Below are 25,329 nucleotides of genomic sequence, written 5' to 3' on the forward strand. Positions count from 1 at the left end.
GTGGGTGGGTGGGCGGCAGTTCTCGCATGTTCCCCACACCCATGATGTAGTCTGTATTCATGCGTTTTTTTTCCTTCTCCCTTTCCGTCTGATCCATCTCCTTAACACGGCGCCCCCCCCCACTGCGATCGCCGAACTCTCCCGGCCGCTTTACCGTTGTCTACTTCGAGACGCGAAAGACGTTACACGCACCCCTGTTCCTGTTCCTGCCCCCCCCCGCCACACACACGCACTCTCTCTCTCTGAAGCGAACAGGGAAAAAAAGAACAGAAGGAAGATCGTGCGCTTCGCGGGAGGATATATATATATATAAAGCACTGTCCATCTGCGTGCGCATCAAACACAGGCACAGGCAGGCTCACACACGAGCAACTCCCTCCACTCGCCCGCCCGCCCCTTCCCGTTAGCCAGTCTCCGTCCTCTCCCCTCCAACAAACCTCTTATTGGTCTACCGGTGTGTGTGTGTGTGTCGGCGCATGCTTAAGCGTTATTTGTCGCCGCCTTTTTCCGCTCCCACTTCCTCCCTTCTTCACCACCCGCGGTCGGTTGCGCGTTTGTGAGCACGACGGAGGCCACTGCAACTGCGGTTCCCCCCCTCTTTTCTGCCACCGCATACACTGCACCTCAGCAGGAAGGGGTAAAGGACAAAAAAAATAAGGGAAGGAAGACCTACAAAGGGTGGCAGCAGCAGCAGCAGCAGAAGGACCGCCGTCCAACACCACCGTGCTTGTCGTCTCGCTCTCTCTATTCCTCTTCCTCCTCGTAAACCCGCTTCCCCTTCCCCCCTCCCCCCTATTGAGTGTGTGTGTGTGTGTGTGTCTTTGTCGTTTCCATTCTGCCCTCTGTAGCATCACCCACAACTTTCTCTTCCTCATCTTGTCAACCTCCCTCAGCTTTGTTGTTTACTCTGTTTCTCTTGTCAACATCTTTTTGCGTTTGTTTTACGTCGCCGTCATCACCTCCATGTTCGGTTGTGTCGCGCACGAGGCACTCGCTTCTCTGGCTTTTCTGGTTTCCTTTTCACTCCCCCCTCTCCCCCCACTTCTCCGTCCCAGTCGTCTTTTTTTATTTCTTGTCTTTTTTCTAATCATTTTTTTTTGTTCTTCTCTCGCGCGCTTGCGGCATCCCGAGCGACGCTTGCATCCGCTCGTTGCCGTGTAGAAAGGCAGGCGGCAGTTGCAGCGACAGGAAAACGCAAAGGGTACAGAACAGAAGCGCCAAGTTTTTTTTTTGCTCGTACGTCTCTCGTGCGTCTGTGTGTTTGTGTGTGTTTCCGTTACCGTGTCTCTGAGTACCTGAGTCGAGGCGTGAGCTCTGACCTGACTCGAGAGCACCACAGTTTTGTGCGGCGCACCCATACTCAGCCGTACGCGGTGTCCGCCCGTCCACTCACCCCACCACCGTAAAGCAGCCGAGAGAATCGGCAAAAAAAAAACACCCCGATAACAAATCCGACGCAGAAAGACAGTTTTCATCAACTTTAGCGGAGACTGACAACAACGTACCATCCCACCAACCCCACTTCTGACAAAAACAACAACATATCTCCGTTCTTCCCGTGTTTCCCGTGTTTCATTTTCACTTTCTCTCTCTGCCTGGACTACTCCCCTTGCCTCCCTTTAGGCCCTCGCTGCTCTCCGCGTCTTCTCCTCTGTGTGTGGGTGTGCGTATCTGTGTAGTCGAGGAACGCTGACGCACGTTCTATCTGCATCGCATGGGACAACAACATCATCTGAGAAGTGGTAAGAGGAAACTCTTCAAGAGACGGTAAAGGGCGCGACAGGCAAGCTAAAGACGCGTTGGGTTTACTGTTGTTACTTCCGTGAGCTGAAGCCCGTTCATGGTTGTTGTGTGCATTCTTCCCCCTATTGTCTAGCTTGTTCTTTCCATTCAACTCTTTCGTTTCGTTTTTTTTGTTGTTGTTGTTTCGGGGCGGAAGGGCAGAGAAGGAAGGGACATCCTGAGTGCTGAACCATCGCACTCGTCTTTCCCAGCCGTGCTTCTCTTTTACTTTGCGCGTTTTCGGTTGACCTGATTTTTTTTTTGCATCGTCTCCGTTGCCACGCGCCCCCCTCGTCCTCTGTGTCCTTGCGTTTTTTTTTTCTTGGTCTCTCGTTGAACTCATCTCTCCGTTTTCTGCATAACGAACGACCCGCAGTTCTCGAGCAACATCGGTGCGTGTATGTATTGGGGCACGCATTTTAAGTTGGGACTACCCCGGAAACGAGAACAGACACGCGCAAGCAACACGGAAAACAGGCGAAGGAGCACCATAGAAGAGGATAACTCGTCGACGCACCACATCTCTTTATCTTTTCGATCCCCGCCTTTCTCTTTTTTTTGCCCGTTTCTTCTTTTGTTTGTAAAAGCCAAACACTTGTATGTTCTTGTTCGGTCGTTCCTGTTGCCTTGTTCAACTCTCTTTCTTCAACTGTTTTATCTGCCACCCCTCCCCCCTCTCTTTGCCCCTACCCCTCTCCCCCCGCTCCTCCTCGCCTCACTACTTCGTACGCGGGTTGGTAGATTCCCTTTTCTTTCGTTCTTTTTTGGATTTCTGCGTGTTTCGCTCGCTCGCCGGTTTGCTGTTTTGCACGTGCCCCATTGACCGTCTCCTCGCGTGCTCCTTCTTTTGTACTCGTTTACGTATTTTCGGGAAACGACACTGTCACTCGTGGCGTGGCTCTCTGCCCCTTCTGCGCAGACAGCTTTCGCCTCCTCCGTCCCGCATCGCTGGTTCGCCGTGCGTGGTGTCTCGACTCCGTGCCCCCCTTCCCCTTTCTCTTTCGCTTGCTTTGTCTCTCTTCTACACACATACACACACACATCTAATATATGTGTGTATGGATATTTGATTTCCCGGCAAACCGAGAACACAAACAGCGAGGGAAATTCAGCGAGCCGTCAACAAGCGCACGCGCACGCAGGTAGCAACAACGATAGCTGTGTACGTATAGCATTTCAAGGTTGTCTCCACCACCTCTCATTTTTTTGTGCGTTGCCGTGCCGTTCTTGTTTCCCAGAGTTTTTTTATTTTCCCTCTGAAGAAGTAACGAAAAAAAATTAGATTTTTTTGATCGTTTTTTTTTCTGGCCCGTTCATTGTTGGTGTGTACATTCCTTCTGTCGTTCTCGATTGAGCGTGTGCCGACCGCACCAACCAAAAGCGTATCTCCCCGCTGCCCGCCTCTTCCCTCTCGGTCCCCCACTTCCCCCTCCTCGCCTCTCCTCTCTGTCTCTCTCGCTTTGCCGGCGAAGGCTTCTTCTTCCTGATTCTTTTTTTTTTGCGTGTGATCCTGTGTGTGGGTGTCTCTCTCTCTCTGGCTGTTCTCTTCACGTCCATCCAGCCACCGTCCACATCATCCAGTGCAACCACCGCGCAAGTGACGCGATTCCAGGTTAGTCTGGACCGGCGGACGTCCTTCTCTCCCCCCTCTCGCGCTTTCGCTCGTTCTTTGTTTTTTTTTCTCGTTTTGCGGTTCTTCCTGTCTTCAGTGTTTTTTTTTCTTACGGCCATCTATCTTTCCCGGCGTGCCTCGGCGTCTGCGGGTGTGTTGTTCTCTTCCAGGGCAGCATCGCAGCAACAGCTCACGCCTTGCATCAGCGTAAGCCCACTATCAGAGGGCTACACACAGGCATAAACGCAACGAGAGACGCGTACGCGCAAATCCTGGCAGCGCAGCATCCACTTGCCGATCTCGACAGTCGATCCTTTTTGTTTTTGCCCCACAACATCCCCCCTCCCTCCCCCCTTTGTACGAGTGCTTACGGTGATTTGCATCGGCATCTCGTTTTGTGTGCTTGTGCGTGTGTGTGTGCGTGTGTGTGTGCATACGAACGTGGGCACGCCTGGACTTCGCGTAGGGGGGGGAGCGAGACTTTTGATCGTCCTTTATTTGCAAATCACCCGACCATTTGGCCGCGCCAACCTCCAAGATGATGCATATCGCCCCTCTGACACTCACAGCGCAGCTGTGCTACCTCATTGGTGGCACTGTGCTGTGCGTCTTCTTTACGGTCTTTGGCTATCTGGTGTGGCGGACGCAGGGCTATTACCAACTGACCCCTGAGGGGCAACGACGCAGCGCCGGCTTTACGCCGAACGGTATCGCCGGCATCACGAGCTTCTTCACGTTTGCCGGCCTCGCTGTGGTGCTTCTCATCGAGACGACGCTCTTCTACGTGCGCTACGCCTTCCACCCATCCCACAAGGGCCGCTACTGGACGATGCACCGGTATGCCTCCGTGATTCTTCAGGCTGCTCTGGGTATCCTCTACGTCGCTACTGGTGTGGCGCTCCTCGTCAAGTGGGGCGGCAATGCTGCAAGGTGCGCCTTCATGTTTTGCTTGGGAGTCGACAAGTACCCGGCAACGCCTCTAACGCGCGGGGCCAACTTCAGCTCCCTCCTCTCCGTGATCATCTTCTTCGTCCTGGTGCCGACAGGGCTGGTGCTGCTGTACCGCGTCTTCACTACGGTCATGCTACAGCGGGCCGCGAAGGCGGTGCGCGAGCGTGACGCGGCGAGCGTGGCAGCCGGCGCGCGAGTGTCCAGCAGCACTTCCGACCAGTCTACTGGAGAAGGGAAGACATCGCCGGAAAGGGTTGGTGATGCAATTGCTGCGGTGGCGACGGAGGCGAACCCAATGGCGAAGCCGGTGAGCATGCGGCCATTTCAGGCGAAGTCGAGGGTGAAGCAGGTGTGCCGCCTTGTCGGCGTGCTGATTGGTATCCTGGTGTGCGCCATCCTCTCCTTCTGGCTGCCAAACGACTCGCGCCGCTTCAACTCCAACAGTATTGCCTCCTTCGCTCGCAATAGCATCTCGCGCGAGAGACGCACCACTGACACGACTGTGCCGGAGATGCCGGACGCGTGGTTCCGTACCGGCCAGATCCGCGTCTCTGATGACCTGACGCTGAAGCTGTTCCCGGGCAACGTCTTCTTCTACGCGTACCTGCTGATGACGGCAATCGTTGTGTTGGTGCTGCGGCTGACGCAGCGCGGGCGGCACTGGATGCAGCGCCGCATCCTGCTGTGCGCGTGCTTCACATATGGTGAGGCCGCCTTTGTCGCCGCCACGGCGCTGCTCTCGGTCATGTTCTTCATCTATTGGCTGCATGACCACAACTACAAGCAGACCTGGACTGTGACAGCGAATGAGAGTGCACAGATCGAGGCGCCGGAGCGGTGGGGCCGCGGACTGGGCCAGCTGGCCATCCTTTTCCTTTCGCTGCTGCTGCTGCCGGTGGGCCGTCAGTCGGTGGTGGTCAGCGTGCTTGGCGTGTCGCGGGATGGCATGCTGTGGTTCCACCGCGCTGTCGGCTACGCCATGCTGGCGGCCACGGTCGGTCATATTGTGGCCTTCTACGTGTCCTACGCCAGTTTTGGGTATCTGATGCAGAACCTGAACACTGTCACCAACCGCGTGTGCAAGAAGGGTGTTTTCGACGACTACAGCGTTTTGGTCGTGACGTGGACAACATGGTTCCTGCTGATCGCCATGGGCATCTTCGCCTTCAATCTGGTGCGCCGCCGCCACTACGAGCTGTTCTACTACACGCACCTCGCCGCGACGTACATGACGCTACCCGCCATGGTTTTCCACGCCTCTGCTGGCTGGATGTACATGCTCCCTGGCATGACGGTGTTCCTGTCTGACCAGCTGGTGCGACTGTGGCAGCGGTCCGCCGTGGTTCGCGTCGTGCGCGCGCGCGTGATCAGCGATGACACGATAGAGCTCGCCTTCTCTATGCCCGGGCGATGGGACATGCGGCGCGTGCACCCGGGGCAGTACGTGCTGGTGTGTGTGCCAGAGCTGACGGCGCTGCAGTGGCACCCCTTCACGCTGACCAACGTCGTGGACGAGGAGTCGGTTACCGTCGGAAGCTCGAAGGTGAGCGCGACAGGGACTGTGTTCTACTTACACGTCAAGTCGATGGGGCCGAAGACGTGGACGGGGCGGCTGTACGACCTAGTGAGCCGCGGCGAAGAGATCACAATGGCTGTGGAGGGGCCTTGTGGAACGCCGGTGGACTACCGCCACTATGACCACATTGTTCTGGTTGCCGGCGGCATCGGCGCGACGCCGTGCGTATCGATCCTCGGGTCGCTGCTGCGTCAGTGCCACGCTCTCGGCCACAGTGGCGCTAGCCCGCGGGTGGATCTAATTTGGTCTACTCGCTCTGCGCGTCACGTGAAGGCTATAGCAGACATGCTGCAGATGCCGATGCGGTACGGCAACGTGCTTTGTCAACCTGAGACCCGTACGGCGCTGCTGAAGAAGATCGACACGTATGCGGCACCCGAGGACATCACCAAAGATGTGAGGCTGAATGCCGAGATCAGTCAGCCGGCCAACCGTCTGGAGCAGGACGAGCCGCTAGATGGGGAACTCGGTGTGGTGAGCGAGGGTGTCCGCAATGCTGACGACGCAGTGGATAACTTTTTTCTCGACGTCTATGTCACTCGTGTGACGGAGCTGCAGCAGTTTTTCAACGGTGATGCGTGCCTGGGCGATCAATGCTCACCAAAGTCCTTCTCTCTCTCGCCAAGGAAAGGCGTTGTGGAGTTGGATGGCGAACCGGGTAGTTGCGCGGAGGTTATTGGGAGCACCGAAAATGCTTTCTACAGCGCCCTTTCTTGGGAGCAGAAGACAGCAGCGGCGGCGACACCCGGCCCGGACAGCAAGGCCGACGACGAAGGGGAAGCGGAGGAGGAGATGGTGTTCTCTATTGCGTCTATGGGCAGTGAAAGGGAAGACGTTGATCCGACCAGCGCCGAGGACTGTGAGGATCGCATCGAAGGCGCCTCGGAGTCAACTGCGCATAAAAAGGAGCGGAAGGTTGTTGGCGATACTGCATCTACTACCGATGAGGAAGGTGCCTTGGTGCCAAATGGGCTTTCCAAGTCCGCGCCGAGCTCTGCTACGAAGTCGAGTGAGGGCTTGCATGACAGCGACGGCAGCGGCAGCGGGTGTGTGGCGCTGAAGTTGCACCTGGGGCGCCCCGATGTCGATCGCCTCATCCGCGAGGCACTCAAGCGGCCTGGATCTGGTGTCCCGAAATCCTCGAGGCTGGACCGGGCGCGCACGTTGTTGTTTGTGTGCGGTCCGAACTCGCTCGTTCGCCAGGTCACTTCCTCAGGGGCGCAGCTCGGTGTGGCGGTGCACCAAGAAGAATTCTGCTTCTAGGCTTCGCTCATGCGCGTGCCTGTGCGCTCCCTCCGTCGCCCCGCCAATCTCCCATGCTGGTTTCCCGTCTCACGAACGTTTCCTCGCTAGCGTCTGTTGGCGACTTGCGGCCGCGCCATCAAGATAGGCAGAGAGAGGGAGAGAGCGTCGCGTACCGCACCTCCGCCCCCCAACTCCTCCATCTATTCTTGGAATCACGTACGTGCTGGGGTGGATGCGTGCTCTTCGAGGTGCGTGGGGCTCTCACCGGACACGGAGATGCCCCAGAAACACATTGCGTGCACGTGTCTGTGTTTGTGTATTGGGGTGAGGGAGGCAGTGCATGTCTGCCTTCTCTCTCTGCAGGCGAAGAAGAGAGGTGGCGTGGTGGTCTGCGATGATGGCAAGAGTGAGGTATGCTGGCGCTGCTGTTCGATGGCTGTGATGGCGGCTGTGAGACGACGTTTTCGTCGCTGCAACGACTGCTCGTGGCCCTACGGTCAGCCCACCCCTCCCTCCCTCCCTCCCTTGTATCTTTGCCCTTTACTGCATGCGGTTTCCTTCTTTTGTTTTGACACATGGAGGGAGCACGCATCCGACACACCATGGAGGGATGGGAGGGGACGCGCTGTCTTTCTTTGCGGTCGCACTCGCCGCTCCATCGCGCCCCTTGATTCCTTTGTTGGCCTTTTTTTTTGCCTGTTCTACCTCCCGATTGCGTGCGGTGCAGACGCTGATGGGATGAAGTAGGCCCAAATGCACAGCCAAAAACAATGCCGTGAGCTACTCGCTTCGCCTGTATCGCTCGTTTCCGTCTCTGGCGTCGATTGGGTGAATAGTGGCGCATGAGGGTGCCTCTTCTCCCCCATCTCGTTTTCTGTTTTTTTTTCCTTTTGCGTGTTAATGGCCTCGAGCTAAAAAAAGGGGGCCACGGCAGCGGAACGGTTGAGCAGGGCGAGCGAAGATCCACTGCCTCACCCTCTGCCCAGTTGCTCCATCGGACGCAAGCACACACACACACACACACACACACCGGCCATGTATGCGTGCGGCAAGCGCACCCTCACACACAAGCGGCGATGAAAAAGAAAAAAAAAGGTGTCCACGCGTGTGTCTGTGCGCTCGTCTCTTCCACGTGTAGATGTGTTTGTGTACGCGAGGGGCAATCAAAGAAGGTGCAGCGCGGAGCAGGGGAGTGGGGAGGGAGGGAAGGAGGGAAGGAGGGAGAGACAAGAGTGCGCGAGAAGTGGCGCTGACCTGCGCGCATTCACTTTCTTTTCGCTCCTCGTCTGTGTGCGGGTGGGCGGGCTGTGGTGCACGTCCGCCATCCGCTGCTGGCTCTGTGCCCCTTCGCCTTTTGCCTCCCTGTGGTGTTGCGTTTCCTTTTATTCCTTTTTCCTCCCTCCCCCTCCCCGCCTTGTTGCCCCTACGCGTGCAGGCGCGTGTATGTGCGTGCGTGTGTGTGTGTGGCCTGTGGCTCTCTCTCTTCTTATTTTTCTTTGAATTTCATATTTCTCTTGCTTTCACAAGTGAATTGTGCCGGACTAAGGGGCCGTGTATGTGTGTGTGTGTGTGCGTGTGTGTGCGCGTGTGGTGGTGGTGGTAGGGGGAGGGGGTACGTTGGTCTCTCTCTACCAACTCGTATGTTCTCCGGCTAACAGAACCCCGTCCCGCCTTCTTCACAGGCTTTCTCTTGGGCCACTGCTCTGCTTGAGAAAAGGCGAAGCACCACGCTGACGAACCACGTAGCTACTCAACAACCACACACACACACACACATATGTAAAAAATGAAAGTGGCATCACAGCGAAACGGCACCAACGGTAACAACAGAGCCACTCAAGCCTGAGGCAGTAGAGAGGCCTTCAGCAAATCGTGGTATGACCGTATACAAAGAACTAATGAAGGAAGACGCCGAATACTGTTTTTTCTGTGCACGTGTTGGAATGAATGTGGGTGTGTGCGAGCTTGGGGGCTGTATGACACTGCTAGGGTTGCATCACGAGGCTTGAAATGAGAAGCGGGGCTGGGTGGGCATCTTCCCCTCCCCTTTTTCCTCCGCCCTCTGCGCCACCACTGCCTCCTTTGCGCATGTGCATGAACGTGCTTCGTTGCCTCTCTGTGCGCCCTCCTCCTCCTACACCGCCGCAACAGTCATTTTCCTGCCTACGGTCTCCCTCTTTTAGCACTAGGAACGGCTTCGCGTCTTCGTGACCCTCCGCGGCCGCAGCGATGCTATTTCTTTTTTTTTTGTGAGCGTGTTCTGTGGCCGAGTAGGCATGTGCGCATCGTCGGCGCCAGTCGAGGGATGGAGCGGCGTCGGCAGGAAGGATGGTAAGCGAGAGAGGAAGGAGCACAGACAGAAGAGGAAAGAAAAAGCCATAGAGGCATCGCCACCGCTGAAGAGTGGGCGCGCTCTCAGTCAAGCACACCACCCAACGCTACCGCGTTATGCCTTTCTGTGCGTGTATCCGATAGGGCCTGCATTTCTGGCCGCTGCCATCTATCGCAGATGGGGCCGCCTCATCAGGCCGGCAAGCGGTGCACGCTCTGTGCAGCCTGCCCCTTTCTGCTGCCATCGTGTGCGTCGACTCAGCGTCGCGATCGCCTTGAATACGAATGCGGCAGAAACACTTTTTCACATGCGCGCAACTCCGCAAGCGAGGAGAAAAACGCCACGTAAGGAGGAACGGAGAAAGCGCTCGTGACGGCAACTGACACCGCCCTCTTTCTCTTTCCTGGCGTGTGCGGAGGGCACTTCAGCGTTGGCCAACGATAAAAAAAAAGAAAGAAGAGATCTGGATTTCCCAAGATGTGTGCATTACGGTCCCTGTGGAATTCTGCGCTGGGGGAGGGGGCAGGAAGATGTGCTTGTGTGGTGGGGGTGTTGGTGGAGTGGGGCATGACTCCCGGAGGGGGTTGGGCGCATCCGATGCCATCGATCGCCTCACTGCTGTTCTCTCTCACGTTTCTTATTCTTTTCCATGCGCCTTTTCTCTCTCTCGGTGGGTACTCACGATCACTTGTCAGCGTGTGCGGATGCGCTGACTGCAGGCCGCGCCGTAGCCCTCGCCATCCTGTTGCCGTGGGGCTTGCCATCTCTGGGCACTGCCCTCCACCAGTTTGGTGCGCGTGCTCGGCGTACACTGGTCACTACTGGAAGCACATTGAGGGCGCGTGCTCCAAAGCATGCGTACCGCCCAACCTCTGCGATGCCTTCGCCGATGCCACGTTGTTCTTGCTCGCCGTGGTCACGGCGGCACGGCGCAGATGCAGCGGGAACTGAAGAGGCTTGCGTTGTTGGAGGAGTTCATGACGCAGCCCGCGGAGATGCGCGCACAACAAGAGCCGGCGACGACTCCCGCATGCACCGCAGCGTACTTGCGTGAGCTTCCACAGCGGGTAGAACGCATGCGGGGCACTGCTGCCACAGCAGACGGCGACCAAGCAGTCCCCGAGCACGGCTTTGCCGGAACTTCCGCTTCGAACACGTTGCCCACCGAGCATGAGGAGAGCAGGATACCTTCAGGCGAGGCCAGTGCGCCGCAGGTAAGCACCCTTTCGCAGTTTCTCTCTGCCTGCAAGGAGCATCGCATCCGGTACAGCTCCTCGACGGACCCTGCTTCAAGGAAGCAGGGCCGAGACGTGTTCCGTAGTTTCTGGAGCCGGTATGCAAGCAGTGCGGTAGCCTGCTGCTACGAGAGTGTCCGTGACCTTGGCTTCGTGGCGGACATCGGGCTCGCTGATACCGGTCTGCACCTTGGCATGCGCGGCATGCGAAGCATGCTGCATGTGCTGCAGACGAACCACGCAGCTGCGTCGAGCCTCGACACCACCCGCGTTCTCGGCTACCTCGCGCGTGAGCTGCAGTACTTGGAGTCCCGAAAAGACAACGAGGGCGATGGAAACGCAGCACCCGCGACTGTGAGTCTCATCGCGTTCCGCGGGGCTCTCACGGACGTCGCGCTCGACCGGCTCGCGTGCATCTTTGTTCAGCAGCGTGATTGTGCGGAGAGCTTCACACGACCACGTGTGGAGACGGCAGCGAGTGTGTCGGTGTCAGGCGACTTCGCCTTTCCGCCTGAGCAAGCATCCGGCGCTGATGCAGTGTGGGGACTCGAGGTGCTCTCCGTCTTGCATGCCCGCGACGCCACGGAGGGCGTCCTGGAAGATGTCTGGAGTGGCAAGCAACTCTGCCGACTGCGCCAGCAGCGCGAGCCTGCGCACCTTCGATCTACGTCAGCGTTTCCGGATGTGTCGGACGCAGCGGTGCCAATGAGTGCCCTCGCAAACGAAGTTCAGCATCTGCTCGTGTCGGGGCTGTTTCGCGTTGTCGCAGCGCGCCGGCGCGACCTCCGCATGACGGACATCGTTCACGCCTACGCCTTGCTGCGCGTGCATCTGCGGCTCTTGTGGCCGCCGTACGGGCGACAGCAGACGCCGCAGCCCTCGCGTGCGGCGCAGCACCACAACCGCGACCGCGCGTCTGTGGAAAGGGATCAGTCACATGCCGCGTCGACCTCGGCCCCTGCGACTCCTCAACGACTCCCGCTTTGGTACGAAAAAGACACGCTCTTCCGCGTCACCTGGGGCCTCGCCGTCGCCCTGGCCAGCAAGGATCGCGTCTTTATCAGCGGCTATCACTTTGTCAAGATCGTCGCTGTGCTGGCGAAGCTGCCAGCGTTCGTGCTCTCGCAGGAGCCGCACGTGAAGACGGAGCTGCGCAGTTTCGAATTGCCGCACAGGGGCGGCGCGTTTAGAGGGAGTGCCGACGACGAGGACGAGGACGCAGAGTCGCGTTTCGTGTGCGCCACCATTTCGGCTGAGGTGATACGCCAGGAGATGGCAGTGGAGGCCGGCTCGAAGCCACCCACGGCGGTAGCGCTACACCCGAGCGATTTCTGGCGCTTCATAGTAGCCAAAGCGTGCGTGTTTGTGCCCGGCCTGCCGCCTGAGCAGCGTCGCATTGTATGTCGCAGTCTCCACCTCGCCATCACTGAGAAGCGGGCCCATTTGCTTCCCCTCCATGCTGGCGCTACCGCTCGCTCGACACGAGTGCCGCAGTCAGTGCGGTGTGTCCGCAGCGATAGCCTCGGGAGGCGGTTCGGATCGAGGACCGTCTCGCCAGATGGCAGCGGCGCCGCCTCCGCTTCAGAGATCCTTCGCCCGCTGATGGAGGAAATGGAGGACTATCCCGAGCCATACGAGGCGTGTATAAAAGACCTTCGACCACGTTCGCCGTCGCCCCGCGTAGCACCGAGGCAGCGACCACAGTGGTAGCGATGACAAAATACGAGAACCACTCTGTCGCTGGTCTCTCTCTGGTGCGCGCACTTTACTGCGGACGTGCAGCGGTTTGTGCAGGTTGTCTCTCTAACAAAGGCTGTTTTACGCACAAAACAGAGGGAGGGAGGGAAGGGGGAGGGTAGCAACCATGTGGGTCTGCCACCGGACGGGGTATTGTTGTGCCTCTCCTGCGGTGCTGCCCTCCTCCGCCCTTCTTTTTGGCTCCTGGCGTTAAGCACCATCATTACACAACGAATCGGAGCACACACAAACGGCAAAAGTGGGAAGGGGCGCTTCGGGCTGTGACTTCGCAAAGGGGTATATATATCTATATCTATGTGTATGTGTGTATGTAGCCGAATCCCGCAGCGCACCACGGCACCATCCCCGACAGAGGCGCTAACCATGCGGCACATGCACTGCTCCTCTCTTGGAATGCCACCTCGCCGTTTCCTTGTTCTGCGTCGCACACGCCCCCATCTCCCTTTCTTCTCTCTCATCTCTGCATTTTCATGATCGTAGGCTTGCTTGTTATCCGTGGTCTGCTGCCGATGCGCGTACGATTCGCGCATCAGCACACGTATACCCTCTACCCGTCGTTTCGCTCACTGCGGTCTGCCGACAATAGCGGAGGGCGGAGGCCCACTTAGTCGCGTAGAAGGAAACCACACAAAGGCCCTCTGAGAGCCCTTCCCGAAACGAAAGAGGAGAGTGGGGCGGGGCCAGTTATTATCGCACTGAAGGCAAGCGGTGCGTGATCCACTGCTCCCAACGCGCATCTTGCCTCTGTTCACCAGGCGTGCACCGCGGGGTAGTGTGCAGTAGTTTGTTTCGGACCGTAGAAAACGCGTACGCTCGTAGTATTCCCTCTTTAGCATTTCCTCGTTCTTTGGGCCCCTGTTCAGCGCGCCCCGTCCGTGCTTTGGTCTCCACCCACCTCACAGGTGCGCATCCCTTTCCCTCTCAGCGCGCCTACCCTCTAGCTCTGCCATCGACTAGCCCATCCACCCTCGCCTTCCTAGCTGCCCTTGCTCATTTAGCGTTGATAGCCCTTTCATGTGCTTTGCCTTTGTGACGGGAAATGCTGCGCTGCCTCAACGGATCGATGCTGCGCCCCGCGCGCGGCGCCGCTTCTCTGGCGACTGCGACTGCCCCCGCTGCCATAGCGCTGCCGGCTCGTCAGTTCCATAGCGTGTACGGCATTATGGGCTCCTGCCTCATGTGCGGCGCCTGCATGCTGTGCTTCGGCTCCTGGGCGAACAACTACTGCAACGTGAAGAAGTACGGCCGCTGGCGCTTTCGCAACTCGATCGATGATGTCATCATGGTCTCCGACTTTCGTGGCGCGCGCTACTTCGGGGCCTTCCTCGGCTTTCTCTTTTGGTGGTTTGTCGTAGGCCCGCAGAAGTACCGCTGGAACAGCAACTTGGCTGACATTCCCGGGAACACACGCATCGGACCCTTCTAAACGCCCACGGCGATCGAAAGTAGCTGCCGTCGACGGACCGAGGAAACGGAAAAAAAACATGGCCTTCCAGGTAAGAGGCGGAAAGGGGGGAGGAGCGGCTGGGCGCAGCGCGCACCTGCACGGTAGCGGAGAAGGACTGGCGCCTCCTTGCTTGTGCGAGTCCACCAGAGGCGGTCGGGGACTGCAGCTGCGCCCTTGAGCTGTGCATCCTCTCTTGGCTTACTGATGTCCCTCTTCTCTCTCTTCCGTGGGAGGCTCTGCTACACATGCATGCGCATATATATATATATATTATATTATATTATATGTATTATATATATTTCTTTTGAATCCACCCATCAGCAGTGCCGAATCGGTCATTTTTCGTTGCGCTGTGTGTACTTGCCTGTCTGGGGCACGCACGTCACCACTTTCGCCCCTTCTCTGGTGCCACTCGGATAGCAGCAGATGCGTGCGTACGTTTACGCGAAGACGGGAAAAAAGGGAGGGCGGTGACGGCACGTGCAGCGTGTTTTACTTGTGTCAGTGTATGTGTATGTGTATGTGTGTGTATGTCGTCTTGGACATGCATGGCGGGTGTTGCTTCCGTCTGGTGGTCATTTTCCTGGATGCCATTCATCATCTCCGCCTTCAGGGCGAGAGACTGCAAAGGTGGTTTATCGAAGAAGGGAAAGACGAAGGGAAAGCGAACATTTGTGGCGAGACAACGTCGCCGGCGACTGGGAGGAGAGGGGATGCGTTGGGGGGGGGGGCTGAGGAGGATGCGGCACGAACGAGATGAAATTCGGCATGTGGATTTCCGCCTTCTCTCGCGCCCCAGCCTCTGCGTTGTTTGTATTGTGTATCCGATGGCGATGCACAGTGGAGGAAGAGGTTTACACAGACGGCGCCGTGCCGATGTCCCTTGCGCCACGTCTCCCACTTCTCTCTCGTCACCCTGCGCGATGGGTCTGGCCTGCCCTACCCTCTTCATGCGCTTGACTCGCATCTGCCAACGCGTCTGCATGGTATCGCTGGCCCAGGCGCACCACCTCCATGACTACACCGACTCCCTCTCGGGCCACCTTCCTCCTCGCCTCCGTGTGCTTTGGACTTGCTCAATTGGGCACGCGCTTCTCCGCTACACACACATACATACACACCAACCTTGGCGCATGCAATACGATCGTGGGCGGCCCCTCCCCCTTCCCCCTTACATCCTGTCACACACGCACTCGGACAGCACCAGTGGGACTGTCCAGCGCCGCCCCCTCCCATCCTCCCTGTTTTGTTTACTCTCTTACCTCACCGCTGTTAGCTCTCACGCGATGGCCTCTGCAGTAACCAATGCAAACGCCTCGGCGAAGGAGATGACGGACAAGGAGATCACCCGTCATCGCGTCATGGCTCGCCTGAGTGAAATCCGCACGCAGCCCTTGAAGCAGCTGCCCATGACCGTCTTCATGATGTGGATGGTGGGCAATGAGGTGAGCATCTTCTCGATCATGTTTGTCGGCATGGCCGTTGTGAACCCCCTGCAGTCTATTCTCAGCGCTGGCAAACTGTTTGCTGAATTCGAAGAGGACTCGAAGGCCGACCGGCAGATTCGATCGGCCGTGAATCAGGGCCGCTGGATCTACATTGGCTGCTGCCTCATCGCCTTTTTGGTGGCACTTGTGAAGCTGAACTGGATGGAGCTGCTGCCGGTGAGCTCCATGGACTGGATGGACAACACGCCGCCGACATACCAGGAGTTCAGCAGCGGTGCCTTCTACCATTGAGCTCTCGCCGATTATCTGACGGAGACAGCATGGACATGCGCACTGGGCGAAGGGATCAGCGACGCTGTACCCTGATGTGGCGCGTGTGCTCTTGCTCGCTCTTCCTTTTGTGCGCCGCTCCGGACTGCATGTGCCGGCGTCATGTGGAGAGCAGCGTGCTACTCTTTCATTTTATGTGTGTGTGTTTGGTGGTGGCGTCCACGCTGTCTCGTCTGCCGGTGCCGCTGTGGGCTGCCGTGTCCGTTCTAATAGCCATTGTGGGGTGTGTGTCTGCCGGTGTGTGAAAAACAAGCGGATGTGTGGATGATGGGTGATGGAAGTCGTCGAGGGGTACAGGCCATCTGCAGTGACCCGGTGCCACGGTCAGACACGGAGGGAGTTAGCCGGAGAGGGGCCCGGGTCCCGACCTGTCGGGATGATGGTTGCGCTCTGCAGCTTCCAGCACCGCCATCAATTGACCAGTCCAGGTCCTACGTCTTGTGCGATCGTGCTTGGGGATGCTGCGAATCCGCTGATTACCGCGTGTCTGTGTGTGTGTGTGTGGCGCTGTGCTCACTGGGAGCTTATATCTTTGTTTGTGCTTCGCTGACTCGCTTGCTTAGGATGCTGAAATGGACAACACGAAAACATCCCGCGCTGACATGGGGCGCGTAGAGGGGCGAGGAAGGGGAGGCGGGCGCGTGCGGAGGGCAGGGAGGCCGACGTGACATAACAGGACGTCGGCGCACTTTGCTCATTGTGAGGGGTGTTGCTTTGTCTGTTTCCGCAAAGCACCGCTGCCAGTGTTTACATGCTGTGCAGGCCTTTGGATGCCAACGTCATGTGCGTGCGGATGAGGCACAATGTGTGGGCTATGCGCTGGCTTGCGGACTGTGCTCTCACCATCTCCTCCTTGCCACCCTCCCTCTCTCTCCCCTCCCATTATTGATGTGCACGAATGCGGATGCTTTCTTGCAAGTCCCTCCACACAGATCCCTCAAGGAGAGTGAGTCGCCGCACTCCGCCCTCAGAGACCACCACCAGGCACCCTGCCCCGTCGTATCAAGAGTGTCGCGGACACTTGCAGCACCATCTTCCCGAGGACCACAAGCGCTCGTTTCGACTCCCCCCCGTTCGCCACGTCATGCGAGCGCACGTCTTCTTGCGCTGTGCCGCCAGGGTGGTGACTCCGGGGGCAGCCACATGCACTTCCTCCATCTCTTCCTCGTCACCGTCCTCGTCGTATTCCCCAGCGTCTGCCCACAGCGCCATGCACGTGTTTCGCACGCGTGACATTACGCTGCGTGTGCCCAGCAAAGACAAACTTATGCGCTTCTCCTTTTGCTCTGCCCGCCATCTCCTGGCTGAGACGATTCGTCGGCACGACCTCCTGCGGAGCACCGGGGCCCACCTGGACTTCCTGCAGCTCCTCGGAACACAGATCACGTTTGCAAACCTTCTCGCCTCCGCACTGGAAGGCGAGGAGCGAGTGGAAGCTCGATTCACCGCGGAAGAGGCTACCATCTTGACGGAGGCGCTGGCGCTGGGGGAGTGTCGGTGCTACCTGCGACCCGAGTACAATGCGCAGCTGGCGGAGTGTGGTCTGCCTACGTTTCCGCTGCGCGTGAACCGTATCTTGTATCGCCAGGAGAAGCCTTTTTCGTCGGTCGTGCACGCGGATCTGGCCGAGCTCCTTCAGCCCCCTTTTGGCGTTGCCTCCAACTCCGATGCTGCTGCCACTCGCACAAACGAAGCCAGCGATGCACCGTTCTCCTTGTATCTGCCTGACATGGAGAGGCGGGTGTCGCTGGAGGCGTGGAAGAGCTTCTTCTCCTACAACAGCAGCCTGCACGCCTACAACTACCTGCGCCGGTCCGACGGCAGCGTGCCGGCGGTGTGGATGCAGTCCCGGATCGACGCGGCCAGGCTTCTGGACCACGGCTTCTTGAACGCGGACGGGACTGCTGCAGTCGCTGGATGGCAGCGTGGCGAGGCTTGCAGTGACAAAGACGAAGAGAAGAAGGCGCAAGATATCCAGCGAGCTCTTCTGCATGCAATTCCATTCAGCTTTGGTGTGTTGGTGACGCCGCTGGCCGCTGGAGTTGCGGTAGACCAACGTGTGAGCCAGCTGAACCGTGTAGTGATGGAGGCCGCCGCGCTGCTGAACGCATCGTCTGGCGGCGGCGCAACGGCCACCTCGGCTCTGCAGCCGCTTCTAGATCAATGCGCAGAGAGGCACACCGCATGCCAGCACATCCTGTCTCTGGTTTCTGGCGACCACGATGGTGCCTATGAAGCCGCGGTGGCGGCTCGGCAGTACAGCGACGATCCGATGCAGGTGGCTGCGGTGGTGGACCCGATACGGCGAGCGCTGGGGGTGCAGGACTTTGTGGTCCCCCTCGCGGCAACGGAAGCGGCGCGGACGGGGTTGGATTTTTTTTGCCGCTGCTCGAAGCAGAACGTTATGGAGTCCCTCGTCTCCGCTCCACCTCGTGCGCTGGAGTCGCTGAAGGGGAGCGACAACACAGTTCACTGTTCCTTTTGTGGAAGGCGGTACAAGCTCGCCGGCGCAGAGTGGCAGGAGCTGGAGATGGATCGATCCGCTTCCACGCCGCCGCCGTAATCACAGTCCTTCAGAGAGTAGAGTCCGCTGCTCTCTCTTCCCCTCACACGCCACTTTCACGGCCTGCCAGACTTGGCGTGCGCCGTGTACACAGTTTTGTTTCCGCCTGTCTCTTCGTCTTCTTACCCAGCTTTGCCAGGGCCAAGCGCGCCACAACTGCACAGAAACACTGTTGAGCAGAATGCCGCGCGAGCACCGCTCCGGAATGCCTTATTGACATGGACAACGTGGCGTGTCACGCAGTTGCATGCTGCACGGAGTGCAACGCGCGCACCATGATGGCTGGCACGCGTGCCGCCGCCTGGGAACGTCATATGTTCGCCTTGCGCTCTGCCCCTTCCCTGCTCTTCTGCCCTTCCTTCCCTTTCCGCTATCAGTGGCCCTCCTCTCACTTATCTTCGATGCGTGCTCAGTGGTTTGGCCGCTGCTTTGTTTTACGGCTGGCCACTGCCCGCCCTGTGTGGGGAGAAGCCAGGCAGCCCCTATCCTCCCCTGCCAACGCCGCGCCGCATCTGGCGGTGGCACGAACACGCACCCAGGACGTGGGGAGCTGCGAGCAATGCATCGCCGCTGATGTCTGCGGTGGGAGACTGGACGGCGTTGCGTCGTCACGGCCTGCGACAGCGAACACGTCTGCGCCACCCACATGGTGGACGAGGTGTGTGAGCGTGGCTGGCGCGTGTCCCACCCGGCCGTGACGCTGCCTCCTGGTGCGGGGAGCCTGCGCCACGGCGAGGGCGATGCGCGAGGGAGGGGTGGCGGCCGGCGGAGCGGGTGGCCGCTGTGTAGCTCGAGGCAGCGGCCGTGCTCGGGTGACGGTGTCGGCGCATTGCTGTGGCGCGTGTGGCCCCCGCTGCCTGGCGCCACGCGATGTGGCTCGTGGGCGTCGAGTGGAGTGTAGCCTATGCTGAGGGGCGGAGAGTGGGCATGCTGAATGGGAATTGGGCGAATCCGCGTTTGCATTACTGCTCGTCATTGTGAGTCTCTGCACATCACCATAATCGCACCTGCGAATACAAGCAGGCCCGCAAATCGCTGAAACCGTTTCCCGTGCCCATAGCCAGCCGCAACACTCGACATGCTCTAGCAGGCGCCGCACATTCTATAGCGTCCACGTGGCAACCCCCCCCCCCGTACTCACCATGCACTAAAGTGGCTGTTTGGCAAGAGGCTGGCCGGATGACGGAAGCACTGACCGCAGATCTGTCCTTTCCGAGAACATCGACAGAGAGGTGGAGGAAGCTGGAAGGGCCTGGCCACACGCATGGCTCAGCATGCAGGGGAGGGGGCGAGCGGCCACTGTGGGTGTCCGTCTGCTATCCGTACAGGCAGGTGATGTGTGAGGCTGTTGGCGGTTATGTGCAGGCTACAATCCTCGCTGCACCGCTGCTTTCGCGCGCGTGCACTGTGAGAGACCGATAAGCCCGGCCCCACCGCGCAGAGCTTGCGACGTGGCGCATACGGTACGCCGGCTGAGGGCACAGAACCACACGCTCTCAAGACAACAGGCGTGCTGTCCGCCGCCTCCTCCAAGATTCCCGCGATCCGATGCGACCACAGAACATCTGGAAGGTACAGCGCGCCCACGACCTGCTGGCCTGCTTGCGGAGAGCACGAGCCCGTTCGCGCCACCAAACACGGGATTGCATCCCAGCGAAGCGTCGAATGGTGGGGCAGGTAGCAACGGCAGAGCGTGTCGAGTTCCACATGGGAGGTCCTGCCTGCGTGTAGATCACCGTCCTCCTCCAAACTGCGGCGCGAGAAGTATAGTACCTCCACCGGTAGGGCACTACTCTGCTGGCCCGCTCCATGCGCCCGCGCTTTGTTGGCGATATCGCCACCTCAGGGAAAAGCTCCTCGAGCACGTCGTCTCCCGACGAGTCTTCAGGAGTGGCCCCACCACCACCACCACGTCGTCCGGGTACGCCACTTCGATGTGCTTCACCTCCATGTTATCAGGAATGGGGGACGGGGCGGCTATGCACGCCCAAGAGAACGGAGGATAGCAGGCCAATAGACGAAGAGTGCGCGAGGCATCAGTGCACGCCAACACACCCCGGCGAGAGAGCGCAGAGCGGAGGAGATAGAGGAGACTCTAGGGGTACTCATCAAAGAACTAGGCCCTACAAATTGGATCAACACTTTGTAGTTCTCGAGGCCGACACGCCGTTCACCCGCCTCCCGGCCTACCCTGCATCCCTGGACCTCGCGACTTCTTCGCTCAGTAGAGGGCCCACGGGGTAGGCACAGACGGACAAACGTGTGCATCGCCCTTTGCTCGTTGATTATTGGCCTTTACTGTGAACCACACGCTGGAAAAAGAGCGGGCCTCTTCCTCCGTGACCCCCTTCTTTCAGTCTGCAGACTGCTCACTTCTGCAGCTTTTCTCTATCGCGACGTCTTCTCCCCTCCCCCCGCTTCTGCCCTCCCATTCCTCCTCATCGACGTTTGTTGCTACTTGACGGAAGGTTCTCCGAGAGAAGCACAGTAGCAGCCCGACCAGTCTGCCCACTTGATGTGCGGACATCGCTTCTACTTTTCGCCCTCGCAGGTAGTGTAAAAGGCTTCCCATGTCTCAGACAACCGTCAAGATGGCCACGGCGAAGGTGACGGAGAAGGAAGCGGCGTGCGTGACGGCGCTGAAGCGCAAGTACCCGGCCAGCAAGGCCCACCCTGCCGATGCCGATTTCCTCAGCGACAGCACGTACCTTCGCTTTGCACGTGCGCACGACGGCAACGCCGCGAAGGCTTCTGAGTTGCTTGGTGCCACCTTGAAGTGGCGCAAGCAAACGAAACCCTACGCCATCACCATGGAGGAGGTCCAAAACGCCATGAAGCAGACAACCATGTTCTGCGGTGGCCGCTGTAAAATAGGATGTCCCGTGATTGCGATGGTCCTTGGCATGCCGAACGATTGCACCGTCGAGGAGAGAACGAAGCGGCTGGTGTACATTATGGAGGAGACCCAACGCAAGGGCTACGAGCGCATCACCTGGATCATTGACTTTGGTGCCATGGGCAGTCACCGCGATGAGCACAGCAAGGAGGCGCGCAAGGAGACGATGAAGATTTTGCAGGACTACTACCCGGAGCGCATGGAACGCATCCTGCTCTACCGGACGTCATGGTATATTCGCATGTTACTCGGCGTCGCCAAGATGTTCATGGATGCCCGCACAGCGGCGAAGGTCTACAACGCTGGGAGAACTATTGAGGAACTGGAAAAGTTCATTGACCGCGATCAGGTGCCGCTGGTCTGCGGTGGTACGATGAAGGACTCGGCCTTGTTGCACCTCGAGGAGCTGCCGAGCCTAAACAGCGAGCAGGCACAGCGTCCAGGTCACAAGCAGCACACCGCGGATGCGGACGGTGCCAACGACGGTGACCTAGTGACACCGAACAATGCGGCGGAAAAGGAGCCTGCTGCAGCTAATAATAGTGAGGCGAAGGGGAATGACAACATGGTGGATACGAGTGCTGCGTGAGCGATGTAAAGCAGTAGAGCCAGAAGCGCCGTAGGTGGCGCGTGCGATCCGATTCTGGCGATTTTCTCTACGGCTTTGCCCCATCATCTGGCTCGATTCGGGGAGAGAGGCGCCTTTCTATTGCTCTACGGGACTTCAGTATTCTTGTTTTGTTGGCGTTTTTCTTTCCACTCTGTTGGCGGCGCCTGCTCGCCCTACCGCCACGTGAATGGCCGACGACGGCGATTCCGTTCTCGTGGCCGAAAGACTGCACTGACGATGGGTGATGAGGCCATGGTGGTGGCATGCTCTGCTGCGTGAATTCGGGCCTCTTGTGCACGTGCCGGGAACATGGGTCGATATTCTACCCTCGCTTCTGTGTGTGTGTGTGTGGGTGGGTGCATGACCTTGGGCGCTTCAGCTTTTCAGTGCCTCTGAGAACAGGCTTTCTTTGTTGTTGTTGCCAGCGCTGGGTCTTTCAACACAGCACAAATCGCTGTCGCTGTGTGTGGGTGTATGGGACGTCATGACTTTTTTTTTCCGTTGGTAGACGGCCCATCGCCCTTACCTCTGTCTTTTCCTTGTATTTCTCCTGTCAGTCCAACTAAAACGGCCCTTCCCCCCCTCTCTCTCTCTGTGCGCGTGTGTGCTCAACGGCCTCGCACGACTTAACGACAACAACTCGTCCGTGCAACTCGCTCCCCCGTTTGTGTGGGACGTCTTCATCTTTCTTTTTTTAGGGAGGGGGGAGAAGTCGATGCTCCCCGGCTCGTCCGTGCAACTCGCGCCTAAGAGGGCGGCAGTGCGGCGTTGCCTGTCCTGCTTGATGTGTGGCCACGGTGTACTGGATTCGGTGAAGCGCTTGAGGCTTTTTTCGCTTCTCCCTTTCTGCGTGTATTCGCGCAATTGTGGCGCAACTCGCTCGTTCGCTTTTGTTTTTCTACACTACTCGCGCAGCTCATCTACTTCCATCTCCACGCAAGCGCCGGCAAGAACAAAGCACACTTACCTGTTGACGCGTACTCGCATCTCGGCACGCAGATCAAGCAAACGACATGGAGAGGAATGAATAGAGCGCGTCCACTTGCAAGACGGCATTCTCATTGGATGTTCGATGTCCTTGTCTCCTCACAGCATACACACACATATATATATATATATCCTTTCCCCTCCGACCTTTTTCTTCGTGCGCGTATGTGTGTGTGTGGGGGGGGGGGGAGGTGTTGCCTCTCTCCTTCTTCCTCTACCGTCTGTGCACAGAACACGGATGATACCTTCTGAACGGGCATGGCACGCATGGACGTGGTTTGATTCTTCTGAGATTCCTCTCTCCTTCTCGATCCGTAAGTGTTCGCGTGCGCGCGTTTATTGCGTTGTACACTTCACGCTTGTCAACCAACGACAACGAGAGGCGCGGCGTGTCGTGTGAAGCGAGTCCGGCGGTGAGGGGTGTAAGCCGCAGTGGAAGGCACGCCGCCGTCAAAAAAGGCTGCTGTCGTCAGCGACAGCATACTTGGCTCTCGCTGTGTCGCTTGCACAGATGACAAATGTCCGCCCACGATTTCCCTCTGCGCACTTATGGCGAGAGGTTTCTTCTTCTTCCCCCTCCTGTCCCCTTGTCTTCCTCGAGCGCGTTTTCTCGTGGAAGGGCAAGCATAAGTGCGAGCCACCACTCCACCCCCCCTTCTCTGCAGCGCCACCCCGCTCTCCTGTTTCACCTTCCTGCTTCCTTCTCATCCCCTCCCCTTGTATCTGCCTCATGTGCCGCCACGCCCTCGCCGGTCTCATCAAAGGACTCTCCATCACGATTGAAGGCATGACTTGCTGTGGGGCGCTTCTGATCGCCACCTCGCTTCTTGCACTCTGCTCTGCATGTCCTTGTGCCCAGCTTTTTCTCCGGCATTCACTGATGACTGTCCCTCCGGTATTGTGTGGCGTTGGTTCGCGTAATGAAAACAGAGAAAAAGATGCGTTCACTCAGCAGGCGGCGCAGAGGGAGGTCAGTGACGTGGCAGAGCTGCAGAAGCGCGTCTCTCCAAGCGTGATGAATTCCCCCTCCCCGTGGAGGCGGAATTCCTCGACGGCGACGCGTGCTTGCGCTTTCTCTGGGCTCGAGGTGGCAGCGTAGAGAAGGCAGCTAGGATCCTGCAACGTACAAGCGAATGACGGAAGCGCGAAAGGCGAACACGCTGGCCGCGAAGAGTTGCAGGACACAATGACGCACTTAACGATAATGTGTGGTGGTGGCCACTGAAAGTGGGGCCACCCGGTGCTTGCCATGGCACTGGTCGAACCGAAGGGACTGTTCATGAAGGCATGCAGGATAGGCCTGCACGACGTGTCAGGAGGAGACGCCGCGCAAAGTCTGCGACCGCGATCACGTGGATCTCCGGCTGGACCTACATGTCGAAGGAGAAGCGATGGGGAGCACACGGGAAGGCCAAAAGTGAGCTCCCAGAGCGGAAGAAGGTGATGCCGTCTGTGCTCGACTGCTACCCCGGAGCATCTCGAGGAGACTTGCTGCTCTTCCACCAACTATTCCTGCTGACACGAATGTTCGCGTTTGTTCGCTTCACTCTCGACCTCACCACGTCTGGGACGGTGCACATCGTCGGCATCTCCCGTGAGGGAACCGGCAAAGTTCGTAGATGGCGGCACAGCTTTCAGAGCTGTGCGAGGGAGCCATACCGGGTACGGTGACGACGCACCTCCGTGAGTTGCCCAACTTGAACACGCCGAATGCGAACGAGATGTTGATTCGTTTCTTTTTTTTTTGTATGCGCCATCTTCTTCGATGGTGCTTGGTTGCTGCATGGAGAGCGAGTGGCAGCTGCCTCACAAGAGCGCACCTTCTCAAAGGCCGGCCCGTAATTCTGCGTAACGCTCGCCATGGAAGGTATTACTGCAGTGTGTTCTTTTTTTTCTCCTTGCGCGCGTCTCTGAGGGGTGTGGGCCGTGCTTCGGCGTTGCACCTTTGGTTGCTTTTCTTTTTTCCTTTGGCTATTTCGACCCACCCCACACCCCAACGTGGCCGCTGACGTGAGCGACTACAGAAAAGGGGCGCCAACACACGCATACACGCTCTCTCTCTTAGCGCCTGCTCGTCAAGTCAAGAGGCGGCGAGCAAGGTATGTTTGACGAGAACACGGCACGGTGCACATGCAGCCACATCTGCAAGGGCGTCCAAGATGTGAAAAGCATCATGTACACAGTAAATGCGAAGAAGAAGAGGAAGAGAGCGCGCGCGCGCCCGCGAAGCAGCAAAAGGCGGCACGAAACAACCCCTCGGCATTCCGCCTGCGCCACTTTCCGCATTTTCGCTGCTTTTTCAACGCCTCGTGATTGGTGCTCTCTTTTTCTTTTTTCGCTCCTGTTGTCTTCTTGTGGTGTTTGGTTTTCTTTCATCCACGAACTTCATCCTGCTCACCCACTCGTATTCGGTGCGCGGCGATGCTCGCAGACGTATGCGTCTCCGCGACCCCCACGCGTATGGCATTGGGACGTGTACGTCTTCGCTTGAGCCGCCCGCGGCACACGTAATCAACTGAACGAAAGAAAAAAAAGATGAAGCTGACAGAAGGTCGAA

At 58.3% G+C, this 25,329-nt stretch overlaps 6 protein-coding genes across 6 annotated transcripts; all 6 read left to right on the forward strand.

The window, feature by feature from the left end:
* Positions 1–3,935: 3,935 nt before the first annotated feature.
* Positions 3,936–7,184, forward strand: LMXM_29_1610 (putative ferric reductase; the record flags this gene model as incomplete). The annotated part of the gene is made up of 1 exon (XM_003877258.1): positions 3,936–7,184. One exon carries the CDS (start codon positions 3,936–3,938, stop codon positions 7,182–7,184), a length of 3,249 nt encoding a protein of 1,082 aa, XP_003877307.1.
* Positions 7,185–10,352: 3,168 nt separating this feature from the next.
* LMXM_29_1620 (conserved hypothetical protein) lies at positions 10,353–12,443 on the forward strand (the record flags this gene model as incomplete). Its single annotated transcript, XM_003877259.1, has 1 exon — positions 10,353–12,443. The coding sequence occupies one exon, from the start codon at positions 10,353–10,355 to the stop codon at positions 12,441–12,443; it is 2,091 nt and encodes a 696-aa protein (XP_003877308.1).
* Positions 12,444–13,530: 1,087 nt separating this feature from the next.
* LMXM_29_1622 (conserved hypothetical protein) lies at positions 13,531–13,917 on the forward strand (the record flags this gene model as incomplete). Its single annotated transcript, XM_003877260.1, has 1 exon — positions 13,531–13,917. The coding sequence occupies one exon, from the start codon at positions 13,531–13,533 to the stop codon at positions 13,915–13,917; it is 387 nt and encodes a 128-aa protein (XP_003877309.1).
* A 1,307-nt stretch (positions 13,918–15,224) lies between these two features.
* Positions 15,225–15,677, forward strand: LMXM_29_1625 (conserved hypothetical protein; the record flags this gene model as incomplete). The annotated part of the gene is made up of 1 exon (XM_003877261.1): positions 15,225–15,677. The coding sequence occupies one exon, from the start codon at positions 15,225–15,227 to the stop codon at positions 15,675–15,677; it is 453 nt and encodes a 150-aa protein (XP_003877310.1).
* A 1,249-nt stretch (positions 15,678–16,926) lies between these two features.
* On the forward strand, positions 16,927–18,279 carry LMXM_29_1670 (conserved hypothetical protein; the record flags this gene model as incomplete). Its single annotated transcript, XM_003877262.1, has 1 exon — positions 16,927–18,279. One exon carries the CDS (start codon positions 16,927–16,929, stop codon positions 18,277–18,279), a length of 1,353 nt encoding a protein of 450 aa, XP_003877311.1.
* Positions 18,280–20,870: 2,591 nt separating this feature from the next.
* Positions 20,871–21,764, forward strand: LMXM_29_1680 (conserved hypothetical protein; the record flags this gene model as incomplete). Its single annotated transcript, XM_003877263.1, has 1 exon — positions 20,871–21,764. The coding sequence occupies one exon, from the start codon at positions 20,871–20,873 to the stop codon at positions 21,762–21,764; it is 894 nt and encodes a 297-aa protein (XP_003877312.1).
* Between the last annotated feature and the right edge of the window lie 3,565 nt (positions 21,765–25,329).

The sequence above is a fragment of the Leishmania mexicana genome, chromosome 29 (genome assembly GCF_000234665.1).
Source record: "Leishmania mexicana MHOM/GT/2001/U1103 complete genome, chromosome 29".
Taxonomy (NCBI): Eukaryota; Euglenozoa; class Kinetoplastea; order Trypanosomatida; family Trypanosomatidae; genus Leishmania; species Leishmania mexicana.